At 45.5% G+C, this 23,382-nt stretch overlaps 1 protein-coding gene across 2 annotated transcripts in view; it reads right to left on the bottom strand.

Annotated features, from left to right (window-relative positions):
* The window catches only part of GAB2 (GRB2 associated binding protein 2), a 127,668-nt gene that overhangs the window by 35,143 nt on the left and 69,143 nt on the right, over positions 1 to 23,382 (bottom strand). For both annotated transcript variants that reach the window (XR_009957337.1, XM_062567395.1), the window contains exon 2: positions 21,605 to 21,905. Coding sequence is in view for 1 of the 2 variants with exons in the window: in XM_062567395.1 (XP_062423379.1) it covers positions 21,605 to 21,905 (301 nt within the window). In the remaining variant the exon portion in view is untranslated. The remainder of the gene's footprint in view (positions 1 to 21,604; positions 21,906 to 23,382) is intronic.

Raw genomic sequence — 23,382 nt, 5'->3', positions numbered from 1 at the left:
AAGACAAAGCACCTTGACATGCAACAGGGACCTTGTGCTGGGGCCTGTGGGCTGTGCAAGGTAAATAAGAAGTTGAGGCAGCATCATCCAGACTGCACAGCTGCTCTCAGAAGAACATCTAAGGGTGCCCAACACATTGCTCTGGTGGCCGAGGTGAAGGGCCTCGGCTCCTTGGCTTTGGACATGGTTGCAGGGAGCTCAGGAATGAGATAAGAGGATTTTGCAGCAATGAGAAGAACATGCAGCAAGCACAATGTGGGCAACTCGCCTTGCTTAAACAAACATCAGTGCACTTTTCACTTGCCGGCAGGTTGCTTAGCAGGGAAAAAGGGTGAATCACAGCCTAATCCTAACCAGGACTTCCTCCGCATACCTAATGGACCGCTTTAAATTTTATAGCCAGTTTTATGGAGATTTCAGCATAGGTCTTTAATGCTCCAGGAGAGCAGAGGAAAACTTTCTCTATGAGGAATTGTGAACCTGCTTTACTTATGCATGATTTAGTACCATTTCTATTCAAGGGAGAGCACAAGAGGCCCAAATATTTGCACTTTGTATTACAGAAGAACTGCCATTCTAGGCTCTTTACAGAAGTAATTTATTTCGATCTCTCCTTACCTTAGGGGAGAAACATTATAGCTCCTGGTCTGTAGAGCAGTCAATAAAACAGCCGCACTGTGGAAGCCCGGTTCAAGATTCCTTGGCAAACAAGTGATAGGGAAATGGAAATGATCTTCATCTCCCTTTTCAGATCTCTCTTCTCTTCCCTTTTGGGCAATCCTACCCTTGAGTGGAACCAGAGCCCAGTAGTCTGGACCCATTTTTCTTTTCTCTAACTATGCTTAATGTTATTTTTTATTCTCTGGGTGATATTTTAACCGAGAGGCTTCCCTAGGGAGTTTGCTGCCTGTCAGTAATGTGACCCAAGGGTCAGTCAAAGAAGGGTTAGTGGGACAAGAGCACTTGGGAAGAGACAACAGCAAAGGCAAAGCCCTTTGGAAAGAGAAAGGACCTTTTGGACTGCAAGGCCAGCAAAGTCAGAGGAAGCTGGCCAGGTCTGATCTCATGCTCGCAGCCAATGTGTGTCCTATATGGCTGGAGACTCGAAAAGACTCTTTTCTGCTTGTCTTTTCCTCCGAGGATTTCAGCTGTCATTTATCCAGTTGTTTTTCCCTTGAAGTCTCCACGGAAGACTTGAGGCCTGGAAGTGTCATGACATCCAGAGAAACTCGACGAGTGAAACCTGATTCACCATAGGGAGAATTTGTTTGCTGCTGAGGGTTTATGACTGTTCCATCAAGAGTCCCAAAAGGGATGTGATTGCTCAGATATGTCAATTTTAGATGTGTCCATCTTCAGAGGCTATAAGGGGGAAGCACCCATTCCCTGAAAACCAGGCCTTTCTGCAGGGGTACCGACTGGTACCTGATAAAAGGGAAGGTCTTGGTCCCCAGTGATTCAGTGATTTAGATCTTATTTCTTTCTCATCTATACAGCTTTTACTCTCAAGAAAGTATCTCTGTGAGAGTTTCGCATGTCTTTTTTTTTTTTTTTTTTTTTTTTAATTAGGGGCTAAGGAAGTACCTAGTCCACATGCCAAATCCTCTAAAGAAGTACTGAAGGAGAAACTATTCCTAAGATATTGAAGGTAAAAAGCAAGAAGAAAGCTCTCTTAAAGCAATTTGAAATTTACCCTTCGTATTGTCTGCCTGACACAACCGCTCTCGAGCCAGGCTCTGAAGGCACTATTGCAATATCAGCACTCCGGCAAAAATGAAAACTGCTCAAACAGCCACCCCAGCTCTCTACCCATCATTAAGAACAAGAGTCCAGCCTATTATGCAGTCTATTAACGGCACTTAGTGGAAGTAGAGAAATACAAGGTCTCTTCCCTGGAGAAATTACAAATGATAAGGAAGAAATGGAGAAATAAAGTGATGAAGGGCTATATTCAGCCCCTCTATTTCAGATGCCCCACTTAAGTATTGCAGCTACTGCTCTGTACTGCCCATAGAGGCTGCCACTGGACAGCTGTTGGTGCAGGTGGTCTGAATAACCCTGAATAAGTCCCCAAATGATTTGTCCAGAGGCACACCAATGACAGACCAACTGTCCCTGTATGATGATCATTTTCTGATCATGGCAACCTGAAACCTCCTTCCACCTCACTTCCAACTGCTTTCTTCAGTCTCTCATCCTGCAGACACCCTCTTTACTTGCTAAGAACATCTCCCAATTTTGATATTGCTATAGCAGCTGCCCCTTGAGCGGCCTTTGAAACACAATGATTAGACTCGCAGCAAGCTACTTTCACTGCCGTGAGGTCAGAAATGTCTGTGGCTCCCAAAGCTTTAGGCACGCAGAGGTTCTTGCACTAGAAATCATAAATTCACTTACAGACAAGGTCTACAGTATTGGCTAAGACCTGGAGGTTTTTCTCTTCCTCTTTTTTAAGATGCAACGATGGCAAAAATGACTTGGAATTTATTCTCCACATGTCATCATAATCAAATAATATGCTAATGCTATTAGCATGAGACTTTGCATCATAAATGACTTAGAATCATATTCTCTTTCAAAATACTAGTGTTTCATTTAAATTGGTCTCCACAGCAACAGGAAACAAACTGGAATAATGTTGGATGAAAATTTCCTTCACGTCTGACAATGGCAAATAAGAAATTTCATATCAGGGCCCAAGAGGAGAGTAACGAATGCAGCTCAAGCTGTTGTCCAAACCCCAGCCCCAACACTGGGGGTGAGCTTGTGCCAGTAATCTTCCACCCAATCACTTCTCAGTCATGTCTACATGGTAAAATGGACCTGTGCAACCAGGACCTCAAAACATCCTGGCGAAAACGAGGAGGAAGTTATGCCTCTGACCACTAAGCCTAAGGAGGCTTTCTTGGTCCTCCTCCTCACAGACACTTTCTAGATGGCCCCAGAGGAGATGCATTTGACAACTGACTTCATTCATAATAAATCAATTCTCATCTGTTAAACTCAAAACTGGCTATTTGTAAATGGTCTGGGGAATACATCTCCTGGTTCATAGGCCAGATTCCCTTACTTTAGGGCTTTACAAACCCAGACCATGTCCACTTCTGGCAATTATCATTAAAACAGAAGACACTGCTCCTTCCTTTGTCTTATCCACCTAGCTTGCAAGCTCTCTGGGATGGGGACAGTCTTCCATGAGGACCCAGGATGGGAAGGAACAGCAGCATCCTCTGCCCATGCACGACAGACAATCACACAGCTCCACCCTATTCAAAACTATTTCAAATCTCATTTTAAGATGAGATAAGGCCTGCAATCCCATGACAGGAAAGTGGGCCTGCAGTCTCATTCCTCTGAGAGTTAGAAACCATCTCCAAGTTGCTATGAAAATGCCACCTCAGCTGCCTTACACCTGGCGGATCTTGGACCAGTACTACTCCTTAGTGCGATAACTCCTCTCCACCCAGGTGTTGTCCCCACTGCGGATTCATGGTGAACAGCACCACCCCTTGTAGCTTTTGTTTCTAATAGGCTACATCACCCCTTGTAGCTTTTGTTTCTACTAGGCTAAAGGCCAAAGCAGTGTTACTTTCCTCTTGTAAGGCAAGTTCTCCATCCCTTCACTTGTCAGCTCTGCACTTGTTTCACTCTGTGGTCACCGTTACATCACCTAGCACGCTGGGAGCCTCATTTTGGTTGGGGCTTCTAGCTGTTTCCATAATAAAATGAATACTAGCAACCCAGCCCACAAGAATGTCTTTGAAAGCAGTGACAGAAAGTGGGAGTTGCCTTGCTTGAGAACGGCTGAAAGTTCAAGCAATGAAAAGAAAACAGCTACGACCGGTTTCTCAGCTCTGTTTGTAATTATCTGGGCTCTGGTGGGTGTCAAAACATCTGTACTGGTTTGGCAGGGACTGAGGAGCATGACTTGTGCCAAAGGCAAGAAGTGGCGTGGGCTGAAAGCAAGACTGTAACGCATAAGGAAGATATTGGCGCTCAGAAATGTGGGACTGGCAGCCTCTCCTGAAAGCCTTTATGGAGCAGGTGAGGGTCAGCACCAGCTGTACCTGCCAACCTGGGGGCAAAGCCATCGCCATGGCTCCAGCTGCGACTGCAGCATCGCATCTGCTGGGGCTGGGCTGGGATCCCTCTCTGGTTCTCCCTGAGAGCCCCCTAAAGAAGCAGTGAGGATGGGTAAAAGCGATGCTTCTCTTTGACCCCAGAGCTGTCTTGTCCAGTGGTTAGAGTTTGCCAGGATCCACATCAAGGTTCATCAGGAGACACACCCTGCGGTATGCCAAGCTGGGACCATTTGCCCTGTGCATATCCCGTTCTGAATTCTGCTAAGTTTAACATCTCATCCTGACTCTGGTCACCATCGGTTCAGTTCCATATTACCTTTTATTATTTCTTTGCCTGAACATTTCCACCCTGATGATAGCATCAACAGGGCTTGCTGCAGCCCTGGAAAGAGTGGGTCTTTCCCCTGCTATAATACGGCTTCTTTGATTCTGAGATGGGCAAGAAACCTTATTGGTTTGTCTTAAAGATTGCTCAGCAGATGCTGGCAAAGAGCTAGAGGATAATGGTGTGGTTGGTTTAAAAGGCCTACGGCTATCATGCTCTCATCCCCAGTTTCTCCTGCTTATCTCTTATTTTATGGCACTGTGGGCAGAGGACACCAGAACAGTACTCAGGACCAGGTTGGCTCAAGGATTTGAGAGTCATCCAGGAGCAGCGACACTGCTGTGTGTGGGGAGTCCCTGCAGAGCAGAAGAGGTGCTATCCATCTCATCCTGGTGCTTGGTCTCAGCTTTCTGCTTGGAAGTACTTGTTTCTCACCATCAGCTACAGGGAACTCAGGCAGAAAAGCCCATGTGGGGAACTCCACACTGGAGATGTCTGACTGGAGTGATAAATCCTGTCCGTTATGTATATTGCAAGAAGAGCACACATGGGAAAGGGACAGTCATCCAAATGGAGGGGAAAGATCTGAGTATGGTCAGGGCCTTAGCCGAATACTTTTGCAGAGGAGCAATATTTCTAACCATCAGGGCAAATAACCAGAATGAATGTTGCTATTTGAACCTTGTGCATTAAAGCATGAGCTATTTCTTTCTTTTCTTTTTTTTTTAACTTGTAGCAGCAGTGGAACAGGGGTTAGTGGGGAGACGCAATGTAATGTGGAGATCTGTCCTCAGGAGACTTGAGCAGGACAGATTTAGGATCTAAACCACTTGTCAGAATCTCCTTGAGAGAAATATTTTTGGACTTCAGCATTCCTCATCCTGTGACTCAGAAACAAAACATCCTCTGACATCTGAGTACCGAAGCAAATCCTCTCTCCTCTGGTGTTGGCTCAGACGCCCACACGAGCAATTCCATGGGCTCTGTTTATTAAACAGACCCCCCCCCCCCTCCTCGTTCAAACACCACATACTGGGTGGCAAAGCCTGTGGAGCAGCAGCCCATCCCCATAACCCACAACAGATAGTATGAAAACCCTAATGGGCAGGTGGGTCAGTGAAATAAAGATCTGACCTACCTCCTGCTCTACAACAAGGACTGAAGTTCACCAGGTTCAGGACGATTGGAGTCACTGTGAAGATGCAGCTCTCCCTGATGGACTTTGCCAGATGGAGAGGGAGGAATTGCTGCCATCTAGGTGGGCACAAAGAGGCCCATTATATAGATTATATTGTCATCCCTGTGACTGTGCCTGTCCTTGCACACACTACAGAAGGTAACAGCACGCCATCCAAAAATTAATGCACTTCTCTGGTGCATCTCAGATGCCTCATGCTTGGCATAGAGCCAGCAGAAAATGTTTTGACACCTTCCAGCTGGAAAATGCCATTTAATCAAAACAGAAGCTTTCCAAGGGATCATTTGTAGCCCTGTACTGCAAGAAACCTTTATAGGATAAAAGTGAATTTTTAAAAAAGTTGAGCAGCTCAGGGTGTTTCATTTCATTCTCATTAAAGTGAAACTTTTGTTTCTGGAGTGGATCACTCTGCTTCGACTGACGCGGATCATCTTAATCACCCTACTGTTGGCTTTTGAAATGTGAAAGTGCATTTCTGAGTGAAACTCTGATTTTTAGTAAATTGAATCCAATTCAGACTGAAAACACATAGTCAAAATTGACACTGAAAATGAATGCAAGTGAACACATCAAGTGTTCAGCAGCTCCGAAGTGGACTTGGGAAGCACTCCCTGCTTGGCTCTGTTCCCTGCAAGGGCTGTGCTCACCCAATGGGCTGCACGGCAGCACCCGCTAAGGAAGGGGTCGTTACAATAACGGCTACGTAGAGATAACTACCAACAAGGAGGAAAGTATGCAAGCTCGCTGCTTTGACATCACAGGCACGGCATGTATAACATTGTGTACCTTAATGTTTTCCCTCAGATAGCTACATCCTCTGTTTCACATTCCTCAGGAAAAAAATAAACAAAAAAAATCAGCTTGCACAAAACTAAGACTCCGTATGTGTCACCTTTGATAACGTTTTTATAATTACAGGGACGATATTTTTTTTTTCCAAGTTACTTAGATGACCAAGATCGTAACTTGGTGTCCAGAGTATTTGGTAGCAGGAATAAATCTGAGTTAGACACAGTACTTGGTAGATCCAGTACTTTTATCCATATCACTGAGTCCTTCACCCATAGCATGAAATACGGTTTGGTAACAAAAATGCAAGTATACTGGAGCTACTTCTCTCTGCAGATGCTAGGAATAATAAGCCATGATATAATAGATTTTGGATACAACCACAAGAATGTAGGAATTACCAGAACCAGACCAGAGCAGAAGCCAGTATAGTCCAGCTTTCTGTCTCCAAATGCTTCAGAGAAAACTGAGAGCTTCACACAGATCACTCATGCAATAAGGCACTCGTAGGAAATACTGATTTATGCCTCATTTCATCATTTATAATCCTTATTAAAACAAATATTTTAACTTATCTAATATAACTATAGGCGTTCCTGCACTCGTGGAAGTACTAATTCTTTAAGCCATTTCATCTGCAAACTGAACCACTGAATATTATACGGGTCTGTAAATACAGGGCCAGTCTTCCCTTCAAACTGCATGGCAAGGCACCAGAAAGCATTACCGGGATATGTCGGTGGAGGTTTTATGGCAAGAAACACTGATTCTCTAGAGCTAGTACAGAGCAAACTGTGGGCCTATCTTCATAAAAGCATCAGTGATAGACACAGGATAGCGTAGCCATTCCAGCAAACAACATGTCAGAGAAATTCAAACCATTTGCAGGCCCATACTCTGAGTTATTCTTAAAGATAAGAGAAATGGAACATTTAAAAAAATGCCAGAAACAACACATGCCAGGCAGGGAGTATTAAAACTGAATGAATAGGATCTCAAATGCTTTGAAAGGGCAAATGTTAACGCCAACGAATAGATATAACAGTATTTAAAAACTGTAATCAAGCTCTAAAAATGTGAAGGAGTTCAAGGGAAAGTCATAAATCATGTTGCTCCATTCTTAGAATCACGGAGCAAAGTTTGGGGATGAGAAAAAGTCACCAGAGTCAAGGCACTGGAATTAAGGTACTAATAAAATCCTCAACAACTGAGGAGATACCACAATGCTCTCCAGGAAAGAAAAAGTCCTCTGCTCTAGGAGGAACGTGTTTGAGATAAACCTCTGGAAGAGAGGAAGGCTGCATTCTGACCTAGAAGATCATGCATTGAGCAGATTTTCACCCTAACACTAATCATCAAAGAAACCATGAAACAGCAAAAATACTCATCACAAATTTTATGGATTTCGAGTGGATATTTAAAAGACTTCATCATGACTCACTTGAGAGCAATTGAACTGCTATGACAAGCCAGCAAAAATAATTAACATTATAAAGGCTTCATATCAAGGTTGAGACTGTACAATCAAAATACATGCAGACTAGAGGGAAAGGTTTACATAAATACCAACGTCAAACAAGGTGGTGCTTGTCCGGGCAGGCGATTTGCCATGGTACAAATGGAGACAAAGGTGCAAATGGAGACATGGGCAGCACGGTAACTACACTCTAGACTTTTACAAAGGATGAAGTATTTGCAAGTGACAGCTCTACTGGTGCACAAGTCCATACCAGACTTTTTCCCCAACACTTCAAAAAGAAGATTCATTGTCAGTTATGAAAAAAACAGCAAATACAATGAGCCACTTAACTCAAGCTTACTTCAAAAGCAGTCGTGTACAACAAGAGGGGCAGTTCATATATCCAGCAGTAACACAATGGAAGGCAATCATGCCAAAAATTGGCAAAGATGACCTGCGTCGGCCAGCATGGGATTTGATCACATGCAGCTGAAAGACCAAATGATGAACATTTTAGGTGAAATGTTATTTTCCATCTTAATAAAACAAAAGTAAAGGGTGGAAATCAAACAAAAGTGCCAACAAGTCAGACACATTCCTCAACATATGATAGAGAGCCAGTAGATAGGAAAGCGAATCGAATTCACAGCAAGGGCCGAGACAAGACAATGAGCTTCACCACACTCTGAAGTCTGGTATTTCTATGCAGTGTCTGTTCATTAAAAAAACCCATAGAATCACAGAATTTGTGAGATTGTAAGGGACCTCTGGAAATTACCTAGTCCAACCCTCCTGCTCAAACAGCGTCACCTAGGGCATGTTGCACAGGACCATATTCAGTTGGGTCTTGAACATCTCCAAGGATGGAGACTCCATAACCTCTCTGAGCAACCTGTGAGAATGTTTGGCACTCTCAAAACAAGAAATATTTTTCTTATGCTTAACTGTAAGTACTTGCTTAATTATTCCTGGCTTAAAATGAACATAAACATGTACTAACAGTTAAGCTGCTCCTTAGACACCTATTGGAAACTGCAGTTCTCTCCTAGATCTGATTCCCAGAGCAGGAAGAAGCAGGCTGAGATCAAGGGGGAAATGGGAGAGCTGAATGACATCTTTTCCTCAACAGTCTCATTTTTTCAGTGAGCTTACCAGGAACTGTGTCCAAGTCTCCCATTTAAGATCTTTCACAGCTTGCAAGGAGCAGAAACCACCACTGAGATGTCTCTGCTAGCAAATGGCTACAGACATGACCTGGCCAGAGCAGCACTGCTCAGACTGTCAGGGACAGAGAGAACCCATGCACCAACATGTCAATGCTATGCCTAGATGGACTCCTTCAGCTGGAGACTGCCTTTACATTTGGTACCTGTACAGTCCCTGGCGTAACACAAGACTGGTTCCTTGGCTGTATCTATACTGCAAACATCTCTGAGGTTGCCTGAGAGATGTGCTCAGCAGTTCTCGGAGGGAGACAGGCTACAGCGAGGGCACACACCTGGACATGGGGAATCCAGAAGTGCTCCTGCCTTCCCCGGATCAGGTGTAACCCAAATGATAAATTGTGAGTTACAGCTCTGACACTGCGCTACTTCAAACAATGCAGAAGTATGTTTGAGAAGCATGCAGTAATTATAACCGAAGCACAGAAACCATCTAGGGAAGAAGTGTTATCTTTGCAGATAAAATCAGTAATAAATGCTACTGCATTCATAAATAAAAATCAGTCTGGAAACAAACACTGGATGGTGTCACGGAAAGTTCATAGCAATCTACAGCTTCACGGCTCCTTCCTGATTGCTCCGTGCGCATTCACTTGGAGGCTTTAGAAAGCTTTCTCTTTATTCAGGCTTATTTTTAATTGTAATCATAAAGCAACACAAAACAGTAAACAAACAGGCACTGGGGTCTGGGAAATGAGAATTTTAATCTGTGCTGGCTTTCATTTCCTGTTTTACAAAGAAGTGCTCAGGAGTTACAAAATATGGCCAGTATCAAAGGTTCAGAGGGAACAACGTGAAATATACGGAGGGGAAAAAAGAAGAGCTATCTCAGCTTGAGGGAAAAAAAAGTAACAAGGTAAAAAATCATTAGACTCAGGGTTTGATGTGATTTTTTTCCCTCATTCTCTGACTTGTATATGTGTATAAGTATCTGCATGTAAGTATACCTGTATATGCGTATATGTGCATAAGTATCTGTGTGTAAGTATATGTGTATAATTGTATAAGTACTTGAAGGGAGGCTGTCAACGGGACGGGGACAAACTCTTTTCAGTTGTCCTGTGTGACAGGGCAAGAGGTGATGGGCAGAAACTGAAGCACAGGAAGTTCTGCCTGACCGTGAGGGGGAATTTCTTCCCTGTGAGAGTGACGGAGCCCTGGACCAGGTTGCCCAGAGAGGTTGTGGAGTCTCCTTCTCTGGAGATCTTCAAGGCCTGCCTGGGCGCAACCCTGTCTAACATGCTCTAGGTGACCCTGCTGAGCAGGGAGGTTGGACTAGATGATCTCCAGAGGTCCCTTCCAACCTTACTGATTCTATGATTCTGTGACTTGCTCACATACATGCACAGGCTGCATTTCACATCTCCGCAATGAGAGGTAAGGCTGGAGCTTGGCTGTCATACCTCTCTCTGCCCTTCAGCAAAGGTGCTAACCCATGCTGCTAGAGCTGGACATCTCCAGCCAGCACCTTTGGTGCAGGGAAGGGATTTGTGTCTGCCGGATACCAGTTTGGTGTACTCTCATTTTACACTAGCATGTGAGTCAGATAGAGGTGAATTTATGCCCTCTTTTCCCCTTTGAGATCTCACTCTGCTTCCACCATATTTCCAGGGTCAGGACTCTGCATGTAGGGAATCATTTGCAGAACTGTCTCCCCAAGGCACCGGCTCTCTCGATGCCCTTGATCCCATATAGTTTTGAAGACCCCAAGATGCAGCTTCATGAGCCCCAAAACCGGGGAGAGCCATGCCCGTGGCCCAGAAATGTACTACTCGGCACCATCAAAGCGGTTGAACAGTCATGGCCGCATCAGCCACATGGAGACGAGGCAGGCAGAGGGTTTCAGATGACTCTTCTTGGAAATAATATAAATGTAAGCGAATTTGACTGCGAGTTTCTTCCCAGCTGGCAGACACTCAAAATGCCTTCCTCCCTCCCTTGGTTTTGTTCAGACAGTGCTGCTGCTCCAGTCCATTGCTTCAAGCCTATCAGCTGATTTTGCTTTCAAAGGCTTTGCATGGTTTTGGTTTTTGATCTAATGTTGATACCGTCTGCCACACTCATTTTTCCACGGTCAGTAAGTCATCTCAAAAATTCCTCAGCACCCATTAAACTAATGTGGCTGACCTGACATGCGCAGGGCTTGTAGCAATAAAAGCTAATTATGGGATGAAGAATTATTTCAAATCGGTTTCTGATTCTGGGTACCAGGACCCCTGGGCTGGGCTGAGAGACTTGTGAACATAGCTTCTCAACTTCACAACTTCTGCTGAAAAGTTGGGACTGGGAAATGCTTTTTGATCTCATGAAAATGCTGTTGAACTTCATGTTTCTTCCTTCTTTCTAAGCTCACACCCCAGCTCTCAGTGTTTGTGCTGAACACACAGGGTCTGAAGCCCCAATCCCAGCAAACCAGTGGGACTTTTCCCAGAAAAGGACAGGATTTTCCCCAGTAGGCCAGTAAGCCCAGTTCTCCAGCTCCATACCTATCCTCCTAAGACAGCAGTGGGACAGCCTTGCTCTGGGTGCCTGCTGGGGAACTGTCAAGAAGGACTGTAGTATTAGGTTGTTGGTCTTTTCTGAAAGCTGAGCATAAATTTTCTTTCCTGCTGGTTGAAGTTTTCATTATTTGCTCCAGATAAGAGAATTCTTTGCCTGTAAACCTGGATGCTCCCACAAATGGCCACATCTTCTGAAAGTTCATCTACTTCTGGGCCATAATTGTACCAAGAAGGGTACTGTAGAGTGGAATCTCCTACCATGAATCTCCTGGGATGGCAGAGCAGTTCCTGCTAAGGGCTAGCAAACGTGAGGCCATCAGATCTTTCGGATTCTTCAGTCCCTCTACCAGCCCTCCAACACGTCCAGAGCCGCAATAAAATGCTTAACTTCTAATACCTTAAAAATTCCTGAATTCCAAAATGCTAAATTCTGAAGGAAATTCTTATCCACCATTACAGTCCTCAGATGTTCACCTGTATGCATTAGATCGCTGAAACCAGAAGTTTGACTTTCTAACCATGTAGATACATTAAAACTTTCCCCCTTGCTTTCTGGTTTCTAAAGCTCTCTGTAACCCTGCTTCAGTCCTTTCTCTGTACCCAAGCAGGGTAGAAATTTGCTTTCGTTTATGAGGACAGTGACCATCACAATAGCGCTGTTTTGAATCTGGTCCTGCAATGCTTCTGATAACACAGCACTGTGGCAGGAGCCACATACAGCAAGAAGAGTAAGACATGGAATGATGGCAGGGGCAGATCCTCATGTAATGTAAATGAAATGATGACAGATGACACCATTTGAAGTCTGTTTCCAAATATCTTGACAGTCTTGACAGAAACCCTGGGATGGGTGGGATTCTTCACAGAATGGCTTTAGGAGGCTACACCGTGGATACCTCAGCTATCTAGTCCTTGTTCCCTGCAGAGTCTAAGGAAAGAAACCAGCACTTTCAGGGTGCAACCAATTCACTTCAGGTCACACATCTATTCAAGCATGAGAAAAGATGCTTCTCAGATAGCGTTATTTCTCTTCACCAACTTAAAAAGGATGGATGGGTGATGGACTTACATGGAGAGGTCTACATCTGAAGCTCCCCATCTGTTTTCAGATAGATAGTCCCCATCACAGAGTTCTATTTGCAAAGGCTGCATGGATTTAATTAGAGATGATCCTAATTCACAACAATGGATGAACGAGTGACTTTCAGTATAATCTGAATTTGGACCTGGACATAAAGAAGGACAATGCCAACTAATGACTATCACACAACATTCAACTCAGAAAGCGTAACTTCTACTCCAGGTTCTGCCTGTGTGGCCCCCAGGAAATCATGGCCTGTCTCAGTGCCTCCTTCTCCTCATCCACAAACAGGGGAAGACAACAGCCCTGCAGTGACTGGACGCCAGCTGCAAAACAGAGCAAAAAGCCAGAGAATCAAGCTGGGTTAATTGGTTGATGTGTTTTTTGCTTCCAGGCAAATGTCTTACGAACAGAGCGAGGCTGACTGAGCCGAGCGACAGAGAGTAGAGAGCTTTCACCCAACACCACGCTGTTGGAAGGCCAAGCTGTAGGACTGTGTGGTGCACAGATTACAACCACCACTACACGTCTTGCTGCCAATGGCACATCCTGTACAAATCCTTTCAGCTGGTTCCCTCTCCAAAATACATGGGGAACTCATATCAAGGTGAGCTCAGTAGAGGTCAGAAGAGACAGCAATAGTCTTTCCATATTTCTTTCTTACAGGAAGCAAGTTTCATGGCTGTTAGTGGCTTTCTGCTCTTCAGTAGATTCATTATCACCTGAACTAGCTCATCTCCAAAGGCAAAGAGGGGAGAAGAAGGCAGCAGGCACTTAACCGCTCTCAAACTGCTCCTTTGTGCCAAGACCACTCCATCTCCAGTATTGTTTACACTGAAATAAAAGCTGAACAGTGTTAGATCTTAAAATAACTTGCTGTTTGCAGCTCAGGAAAACCAGGGTCAGGGAAGTTTGAAACAAATTTAAAGACGCAGTATAACTAAGGGATGACCTGGGACTCAGATAAGGAGACATCTGCATGTGCCTGAAGTTTAGCTAAGTGCCTAGTCCAAAGTAAGATGGAGTGACCAGGACTCTCCCACCAATGCCAGTGCAGGCTGAGGCAGGCAGAGGTCTGAGTGACATCTACAGTTACCCCATCAGAGCAAACCTGCAACCACAGATATTTCCCTTTTTAGGGAAGCTCAGCACATGTTACAGAAGGAAGAAGGGACTGATCCAAATACCCTTGAGATGTGCAACCAGTGGATCTAGATCTGAAATACGGGGTTTTAAAAGAAGGAGCTCCATGACACTGAGTGCAGAAATTACTGACTGGAACACAGAGGAAAAAGCTACATCTTTTCAGACCTTGGGATGCTGGGCCAGAGGAAGGGCTCAAGGCTCAGGAACTCCCTGTAAGTCCACAGTTCCCCCACTACGATGCTTATGACATTGCCTTCCCAAGACTGGCCAGCTCCAAGTCCCAAACAGGGTAAGTATGACATGAGGGAAGGTTAATGATTCTTAGGTAGGTGGGAGGCATGGAGAGAACCAAACCAGACCTGCCTCATCCACCCTGCAAGTTGAGTTCAATTCAATCATAATCTTGGGAACAAGACTGGCCTCCAAGTGAGATGATTTTCAAGTATAGCCCATATCAGCTGCTAAAGATGAAGTCAAGGCCTATCCATAGGAGTGGTAAGAGAGGAAGAGTCAAGTCCTGGCCCAGCTTGAGGGACCAGGCCTCTGCAGGCCGTCTGGCCGCCTTCTCAGCTGCCCTTAGGTGACAAAGCTGGCTGGAAATACCAAAATGCAGAGCATCAGCAACACAGGTACTTTCAGGGATACAAGGGAACCCCACACACCCTACTTCCTGCCCAGAAAATCCATCTCCATTACTCAGCCCCTCCACACCACTTGCATACTCCCTGACACAGTCATGGCTTGCAATTAGACAAGGGCGCTATGTCGCAGGTGTTGGCATGAAAGGAAGCAGACGTGTGCCCGGCACAATAACAAGGAAGTACCTGGACCTTGCTGTAGTCATTAGTATTTTCCCTACACTTCAGTTCAGCCTGGCAACAGGAGACACTGCTGCAGCAGGGTAGCGAGAGCTCTGTTTCCTTGTGTGGTGTCCCCAGAGCTCTGCTGTTGAATGCAGATATTAGGAGCACAGGTGACCTGAAGGTGTTTGTGGGAGGTGGTGCATGGCATGGAAAGGCCTCCCTCCAAGCAAACGGCAGATCAGCTTTCTCCTCCAGTTGCTCTTCCTCCATCACTCACGTCCTTTAGGTATCCTTTTTCTCTGGTCCTGCCTCCTCTTCAGGTCCTACCTGAAACCTCTTCCCTGAGCTTCTGGGCAACTGCCATCCTCTGAAAAAGTTTTTGGAGGTAGCTTTACTCTGTCTTTTCTCCAGCTCATCGTAGCTCCCTTTGCTGATGTGCAGTACAAAGTTCCCTGTGCAAGGTGCTGCACAAGCACTGGTGTAAATCTGGACTGAGGGAACCAATAGTGCAAAAGACATAATTAGCCTTATACTGGGACATACACATTTTGGGGGAGAAGAGAAGAGGGAGCAATAGCAGCCAAATAAGATCTGTGGCATGTGCTATCAAGCCATCTGGGTCAGTGGGTGTCATGGAAGAAATGCATGGGCTGGGAGCAGTGGGCTGTGACTCACATGGGATCCACAGATCAGACAGGTTAGATGGGTATTAAAGAGATAAATCTATTCTGATGGTCTGGAAAGAGGTAATCATTGGAGGGGCTAGGGAGGCTTGGCAGGTTCTGGCCAAAGATATCAGCAGCAGAGAGTTTGGGAACAGGTCCTAGGAGTCACTGATGTGGCTAGCTTTCCTGAATGGAAACGAACTGCCTCCCAAGCTGGAGAACCCCTGTCAGCAGAACAAGGATGGTCCTGTCACAGGCGTTTCAGCCGAACCTCTTGCTGACTAATGAAAAAATTTGAAAGACAGCACCTGGAGCTCCCCAGGAGAGGGAACAGCTGAACACAGTCACCCAGGCGTCCACATGCACCGAGAGTCACTGGCATCTGGAGGCTGATCCAGCAAACTGTTGGTGTGAGTGACTTGACTGACTTGAAGGAAGAAAGAGATTTCCCTCTTCAGCCAGCTGGGAAATCATCAGCCCTTCAATCTTCTTCTTGCTGCTGGCAGTGCCAGCGGAAAGATGCTCAGGTCTCCATCAAACATTAATGCTCGTCCCTGACTCGCGTTAGACGAGAGATGGTAAAAGCATCGGGAGTGCGAGTGATTGATCTGACCCGTGATTTAAAATGTCAGCACCGAGCCACAGGGATGGAGCAACAGGTAAGCACCTTTGCAGAAACCCTGGAGTGAGCCTCCAGCACGAGGCGGGTGGCAAAGTGCTCCTGCGCTGAGCACATCTTTCTGCTCCCCTTCCGCCAACGTTTCCACCTCCAAACCAGGGTGCTATCATGAGCCTTTGCTTTGGAAGAAAGATGCGGGTGAGTGAAAATCCACAGCCTTCAAATCAGCTGTACAACACGATCACGAAATAACAGCGCAGATTGAAAAAGACCACAACAACGAGCTTCTGGCTGGAGATGAACGTGCTTGCACTGGGTGGGAGAGGCCTTCACTGCCAAATTCAACCCATCAGGGCAAGAGTTGCATCTTGTCACTTTTTCCACACCCTGCTTGTCCTCTCTGAGGGATAAGAGCCTTCAGTTTGGAGTAAGGATATTTGTGCATCCATTAACATATTATTACTGTTTCTATTTTGATTTTTACTGCCACCCAAAAGGCCCTGCTGAGATCAGGGCACTGATTACTACCACAAATCCACAGTAAGAGTTTTGGCCGATGAGCCCTGAAAAGTCTGTGCCCCATGGAGGAGATGGTCCAAAGAGATGGGAATAGAAGAAGCCACAGGGAGGTACTGGAGGTCACAGTAAATCCAGGCAGAGCTAGGAGAGGTACCTACATCTCCAAAATAAGTAACCTGTGCACAGAACTGTTCCAAGGACAAGCTCTTGTGCTTGCTTGCCAGAAGGGATGCACATCTTTCCAAGAGAAATTAAATTATACATTGCCATAGCTTCAGCTCTAAGTTGTTTCAAAAAAAATGACATGGCTGAGTTTTTGCTGAAGCCTGCTTTGGCACCAGAAAGGGTTAATGGCACATGAAAAATGTTTAGCAGGATTTTTTTCCCCCAACAAACAAAGCACATGAGAAAATAAAGTTCACAGTTCAAACCTGGCTGCCTGCCCACTAGGGCAGGGAAAATACAGATGGTTAGAAATATAACAAAATAATCATGAGTTTGTATTTCTTCATCAGTCCATGCTAAGGGTCCCTGGGAACCCTCTGAGCTTATATCAAAAAGCAACATTCAAACAAACTAGGGCAACTGGCCATCACGAAGCAACACCAGCACCAGTGCGAAGTGAATGCCAAAAAGTGGCCACCACACAGTGGAGACCAAAGCTGATGTCTTTCTCCAGGCCACACCTTACACGTATGCAGGTTCATTAACACAGAGACGTACACGTGCACATACCTACCTACCATCAGTCTGGAAAGGGGGTAAAGTGAGCCTGATTCCCACTCTGAATTAAGCCCCAATCTCAAGCTGATAAGAACAGGCAAAATTTGGTGGATTTTTGCCTTTTGTCACATTCCTTGCCACCAGCTGCAGAAAGGACCATGGTTTGGAGTGAAGAGAGTGCTGTAAGATCGGCTTCCCTCCACTCCTGCAAATAGAGTCTCTGGTAAATATCCTCATGTCAACAAGGCCTATATTGTACTTGAACTGACTGAAGTGCAACCAGTGCAAATTGCCTCCGTGTGCAGACAAGTGGGCTGTACAATCAGTGCTGTGCAGTCTGGGCTTTCGTGGATGGAGTCAGAAGCAAGTCTGCCTTCATTGAGTCCTGTCAACTTACCCAAGCCTATAGAGGAGACGAGATTCTGCAAGGCTCCTTTTTTCTTTCTTTCTTTTTTTTCCCCCCCAAAACGTTAATTAGTTATCAAAGTAAATAGGTGTTAGCAGAAACAGAGAGCTTTAGAACAGCCTGAGTAAATAGCTTAGAGTGAATTTAATTTCCCCTTTCTAGGCAAATATGATCTCCCTACCTTGTTGTTCTCCAGTCATCTTCAGGCTGGGGCAAAGAGTGAAACTCCAGTGACTCTGGTGGGTGATTGCTCATTGGCAGTGCTGAGGTAACCAATGCTACCTGTGGCTTCACTTAAATTTGTCTCCCTGAGGTTGAAATGAGGTTCCTTTTGATGAACAGCATGTGTAAAGCAGCCAGGGACTAACTATTACAGCAGTTCAACTAAATGTAGCAACTGCTTAACTACCCTAAACTCCCTCCTATTTCTTAGTCCTTAGAGTCTTCCAGTCTAGACAGGACGTGTATGTCTAACATAAAAAACAGCCTCATGCAACAGAAAATTTACAATCTCTCACCAAACTGCAAACACATCACAGAAAGAAGCATCAAAGGACACAAACTCATTTTGCTTTTCTTTTTCGAAAAGCTGGAAGCTGAGCCTAAGCAATATCTGTGTGATATTTAGTTGGTAGCCTAGGTGGAGGGTTTGCTGCCATGCAGGACAGTTGTTGTTATACTTTTGATGTGTGCAGCCAGTTTGTCTGTTTTTTTGCTAGATATACTAAAAAGCAACTGAAACCCTGTGTTTTCTTCTCCTGTCAAGGGGAGCTGGTGAAACCTGCACAACAAAAAATGCTACAGTCACTCATTTCAGCCCAGAGAGCTTCTGCTCCAAGTACTTTCCCACCGATTACAGTCAAGGCCTTTGACAGCATGCACAAATTAACAGCTGGGCCATTCTTCTGATCTCACGTAACATTAAGGTAGTAGAAACTTGGATCTGCCCTCGTGTTGTAGGGACTGGCGACATGACCAAAGCCAAAAAGCTGTCACATCTGAATAGGTTTCTGCCTGCCACCTAGGCTACAGTGACCACCTATGCACACTCCTAGCTGTCCCCAAACGGGAATAAATATGCTTGGATGATAGTACAAACTACCATGAATGCAAGTGAATTGTTACTCCACAACTAGTAGGCTAAAAGCAAACTCATGCTCAGTTGCTGTGGCTCAGCTGACATGGGGTAACCCATGAAGGAGCAGGTTATCCATCATATGATCACAGCTTTAGTAGATGTCTTTGCTGGTGGTGCAGCATGGGATGCTACTGATCCAGCTGGATACACCCTGGCTTTGAATTCAGACCTCAGCTATGCTTTCAGGTCAGCACCCTACTTTCCTCAGAGCAAGAATAAGAGAAAAATGTGTGCAGTAGCTTCCCCGGCAATTTCTGATCTCACTGCGCCACACTGACTGTCTGCTGGGAGAGTGAGGTTAGTTAATTAATTGCTACAATTAGCATGGAGAGTTATTCCTGCCCCTGATGGTTACCTTTTCCTCCCCTTTTTGGTGCATCCAAATTACTGACTCATTTATACAGAGACTGCAAATTCTCCATGTCCCTTACCCTCCTCTGCCCATCATCCCACAGCTGCGAGGAATGATGACGGGGGAGTGTGGTAGTTACAGAGCTGCAAATATTGCTATGACTGTTTCGATTCTCACTAGAGCTGATCCATGAGGAAGGATGTTATGGGATCATATATGATGGACAAGACTCCTAACAGCGATCACACTGCAATGATCCTGCAACTTCTCCACACAGCCTTGGGCCATGGGTCCTTCCCAACCCAAAACAAACACTTTGGATGAGAGCTCAGAACAAGGGCTGGGGCTGTCTCAGGTGTACTACAGTGGTCTCATGTGCTGCCCCTACTTAGCTGTGATGCTGAAGAAAAGGTGCCTTCCAGAGGTGATTGTGGAGTTACCATTTTGCTGAGTACCAAAGTGAAGCACTAGCCCTGAATAATTCATGGATGCTCTCTGATCTCTTTCTCCAACATCTGGAGGCATCTGCTGTGCTTGCTTTTGCAGATCATCGCAGGCCTTTTCTCAGCTGACTCAGAAAATCCTGCTTTGGCAGCCGGGTACTGTTTCAAGAGGGTACTTTCCCTGCAGCATTAATGAGCTGTAATTTCGTTACAACGGATTTTTTTCCTCTTTTGCTGATGTCACTCCATGGTCCCGCAGGGAACAGAGTTTGAATCCCCACAGCCTAACAAATCCTATGTTCCCTTTGGGACAAATGTACTTGTAAGCGTGAGATTGTTTTTCCTTGTGATACCCCAGCTTATATTTCACTTAAGTCCACTATTGATCCTATTTCCTCTGGGCTGAGAGCTCATTTTACTAAATTGGAAGAAAAAGTTCCACCAGCTGAATGCAAGTCAAATGAAAAGTCCTGCAACAAAACAGCACTTAAAAAGGTATCTGCAATTTAGCTGACCCTTGATGATTGCAATACTGACATCAGAACTGGATGTAATTTATTTAGCCTGACCTTTCTCTGTAAGATTATGCTCGCAGCATTATCAAGGATTCTTTATACCACTTGTACAGTCATTGCCAAGGTGACATCCTGTTTAATGCGTCAATCGCTGAAGATTGAATTTGTGCTATTGTGATGCTTTATTTGCTGTCCTGCCTGACAATCTTTTGGCAAGGTTTCAGCTTGTGCAGATTGCAGCTGCTCCACTATTGACCAAAACAAATTAAAGTTGGACATTATTATTGGGAGGTTTATGTAGACAGCATCTGTGAGTCTTCCCTGCACAGGACTGAGGTCTCCTTCCTGTAGGGAAAACGGACTTGTTTTTGCTATGGGAGGACCTTCTGGGGATGACATGAGAGAAATGCAAGAAAAGGAGAGGAGAGAGGGAGGGAATTCTATAATTTGAAAGAATGAACACGATAAACTGTTTAAAAGAAAAATGAGACTTTTAGTTTGTCACTGATCCCATCTTTTAGCTACATCATCTGGCAGCAGAAGCCAGGCACTATGGGTTGTGAAGGGAACCATGCCTTCTCTTCCATTTAGCTGGTTTTACAGCTTCAGCTTCCAGGAAACTCCTCAGATGTGACATTCATTACTATTATTATGGGAAAGCACTACAGCTGCCCCACATGGCTATGGAATAGATAGAGCTAGGAGTCCCACAGCTGATGCCAATGGTGACAGGACTGGCAGTCAACCACAGCTCTGCACTTCTGCCCCCAGTGCTCCATCCCATTCCAGCTGGGATTTAGGTGGCCCTTTGAGGTGCCCTGTATGAGCCTGAACAGCTCTGGGGAGACTTTGCTGAGCTGTAGTTGCCATCTGGTGATCTTATTTCCAAGGAACATCTTTGTTCACCTGGAGAGGGTACGCAATGCACATCTCCCAGCCATACCAGGGAAGCAGAGGCAGCTCACCATGACTCAATGCAGCAGCTTGCCAAAGCACAGCAGGGACTGATGGTGGAGGACTACAGCTGGAACAGGTCACACCAGCTCCCCTGCTGTGCAAAACCTGGGCATCTACCCCTTCCCCTTCAGTGGTTTCTCAGTGGGTCCCATGAGCAGATATGGATGTGGGTGGGAGGAAGTGGTATATCCTTCACCCAGGAACCTGCTGGTGGGGGATGCAACTGCAGCAAGGGTGAAGGACCTGGTCCCAGTAATACTTCTTCCTTCCACCCAACTCAGGAGATTGACACTGCTGAAAGAGGGGGATTTTCACTGCCGATTCTCACAGCTCATGAGGGGACTTCCATGGTGAGGACAAAGGCTAAATGCTGCAGTTAAAAAAAAAAATCCTACCAACTAATTTTAAGAGACTCAGAGGCCTACAGTTATGAAAAAAGATGAATTAGGTGGCTTGCAGGGTCAACATCTGCTTGTCATTGGCTGTCAACAGTAGGAAATCCTCCTGAAGGCTTTCCACTTGTTCCTCCAGAAACTATTCCAGCATCACATCAGCCTGCAGCCCCCCTCCCTCATGTCTGATATGACAGAAGAGTTGGACCCACCCAAGGAAGAACAACATGGGAGATGCTGTTGACTATGGACACAGCTCTCATGGTACCTGTGTTATCCTCAGATTGGTTGAAGCCACAGATCTGGCAAATGCTGCGAACCCATTTGTTCATGTCGTCTTCTGTCTCAGCCACCAGATAGAAGGTTCTGTCGCTCGTCTTGATGTCGAATATATAGCTGTCTTGCAGCTCCTTCTTGTTGAAGGTCAGTCCGGCATCCACTTGCTCGCAGAAATTGAGGTTGATCACACGCAAGGGTTTCTTAGAGTGGTCATTTTTGTAGTATTCTAGCACGTCAGGGTCACCACTCATCCGACCGCTGCGCAGGACAAACCAGCGTTTCTTCCATGCCTGAAAACAAGAAGAGTGAAAGCATGAATACCAGGGGCTGCGCCCAGCCCACCTCAGTGTCTCCCATAGCTCAAGTCATGCAGGGCTAAGAAGCCATGGACACACACATGGTGACACAGAAAAACACAAAAAAATCTCTGTCCTGGGAAGATACCTCATAGCAAGAGGTGCACAGACCCAGATCAGTTTAGGAGTACAGTACTCCAGTCCCACTGGTTATCCAGGAGAGTTAAGTACCAAAATATCTTTATGGCCTAAGGTTCATATGACTTCAAGAAGTGCTAGTCCAGAGGCTGGAGCTTAGAGCAATCTTTCTCCCACAGTAAAAGATTCTCCCGCTGCACCTCTCATGACCTGAATACCCTGTGCTCCTTGATGGGAGATAATTTGTGGGAAGGAATTACTGGCAATAACTTTGTCAAAATACATTCCAGCAACTCACAGGAACCCAAGCTCTTTAGATACAGCATCCTAGGTGTCCTGCCCTTCAGAGAACCCTCTGAGAGCATTATAATGAGCATTTACAAACACAGAGCATGTCGATCCCATCTCTGTTTAAATGCCAGTATAGAAAGGCTAATAAAGCCAATGGGAAACTGTTTTGTTTTTTTTTTTTAATACCAGGAATAATGCCAGGAAGACCCATGGAGAATCCAGACTTTATTTGTTTTCAGCATCTTCTGCTCCCTGGTACATAGGAAATTCCTTAGCAAAGAAAAGGTTATTGATTCTTAAGAGCTCGGCTGGCCGGCAGCCCTCCAGCCCTGCTTCACTAGGCAAAACCACCCCTGTCGAGGCTGCCCCCGAGAATGGCCTCAGGGCTTCATGCTGTTTTAAGCAAACTGGAAAATAAATGTCACTCGCAAGCCCCAGCCGCTCCCTGCACCAGTGTTTAGCTGTCCCCCCTCTTCTCCTCCCCTGTGCGAACACCTGCTTTGCACAGAGGAAGGAGCTGGCTGAGTGCAACCGCGCAGAGGGCTGTTTTGCATCGTCTTTCCTCTGCCAAGAAGCACATGTGTTTGTGGAAAACGCCTTGGCCCAGCTGTTAATGGGGGAGAGCAGGAATTAATCTGTGACCCAAGCTGAAGTTTTCAGCGATGTAAAACAAATGGGGCTTTTGACGTTGTGAAGTTATCCCTAAGGCAAGCCAGTTCAGGGGAAACCATCTGGGTTGGTCCAACAGCTAAGTCAACATGGGGGTTTGCGCTGGGCCTTTCTGAGAAGGATGACACAGAGGTTTGGTGCCTCAACAAGAAATTTCAGGCCAACTATGTAGATACCATGAGTTGAATGAAAAAGCCCCTTAGAGCTGCCCCATCCTCTTAGCAGAAGCAGCACCAAATGCAACTGCCAGCCCACAGCCCTCGGTACAGGAGGCAGGAGTAGTTGCAAAAATAAAGTGCTGCATGTTAGAGCTTACACATGATACAGAGAATTATGCCTATCTAAGGGATATCCAGTCTGCAGACTGGAGCTT

Source organism: Rhea pennata, chromosome 1 (assembly GCF_028389875.1).
Source record: "Rhea pennata isolate bPtePen1 chromosome 1, bPtePen1.pri, whole genome shotgun sequence".
NCBI classification, from domain to species: domain Eukaryota; kingdom Metazoa; phylum Chordata; class Aves; order Rheiformes; family Rheidae; genus Rhea; species Rhea pennata.
The sequence above is the reverse complement of the archived record's forward strand: the minus strand, read 5'-3'. Positions and strand labels throughout refer to the sequence as shown.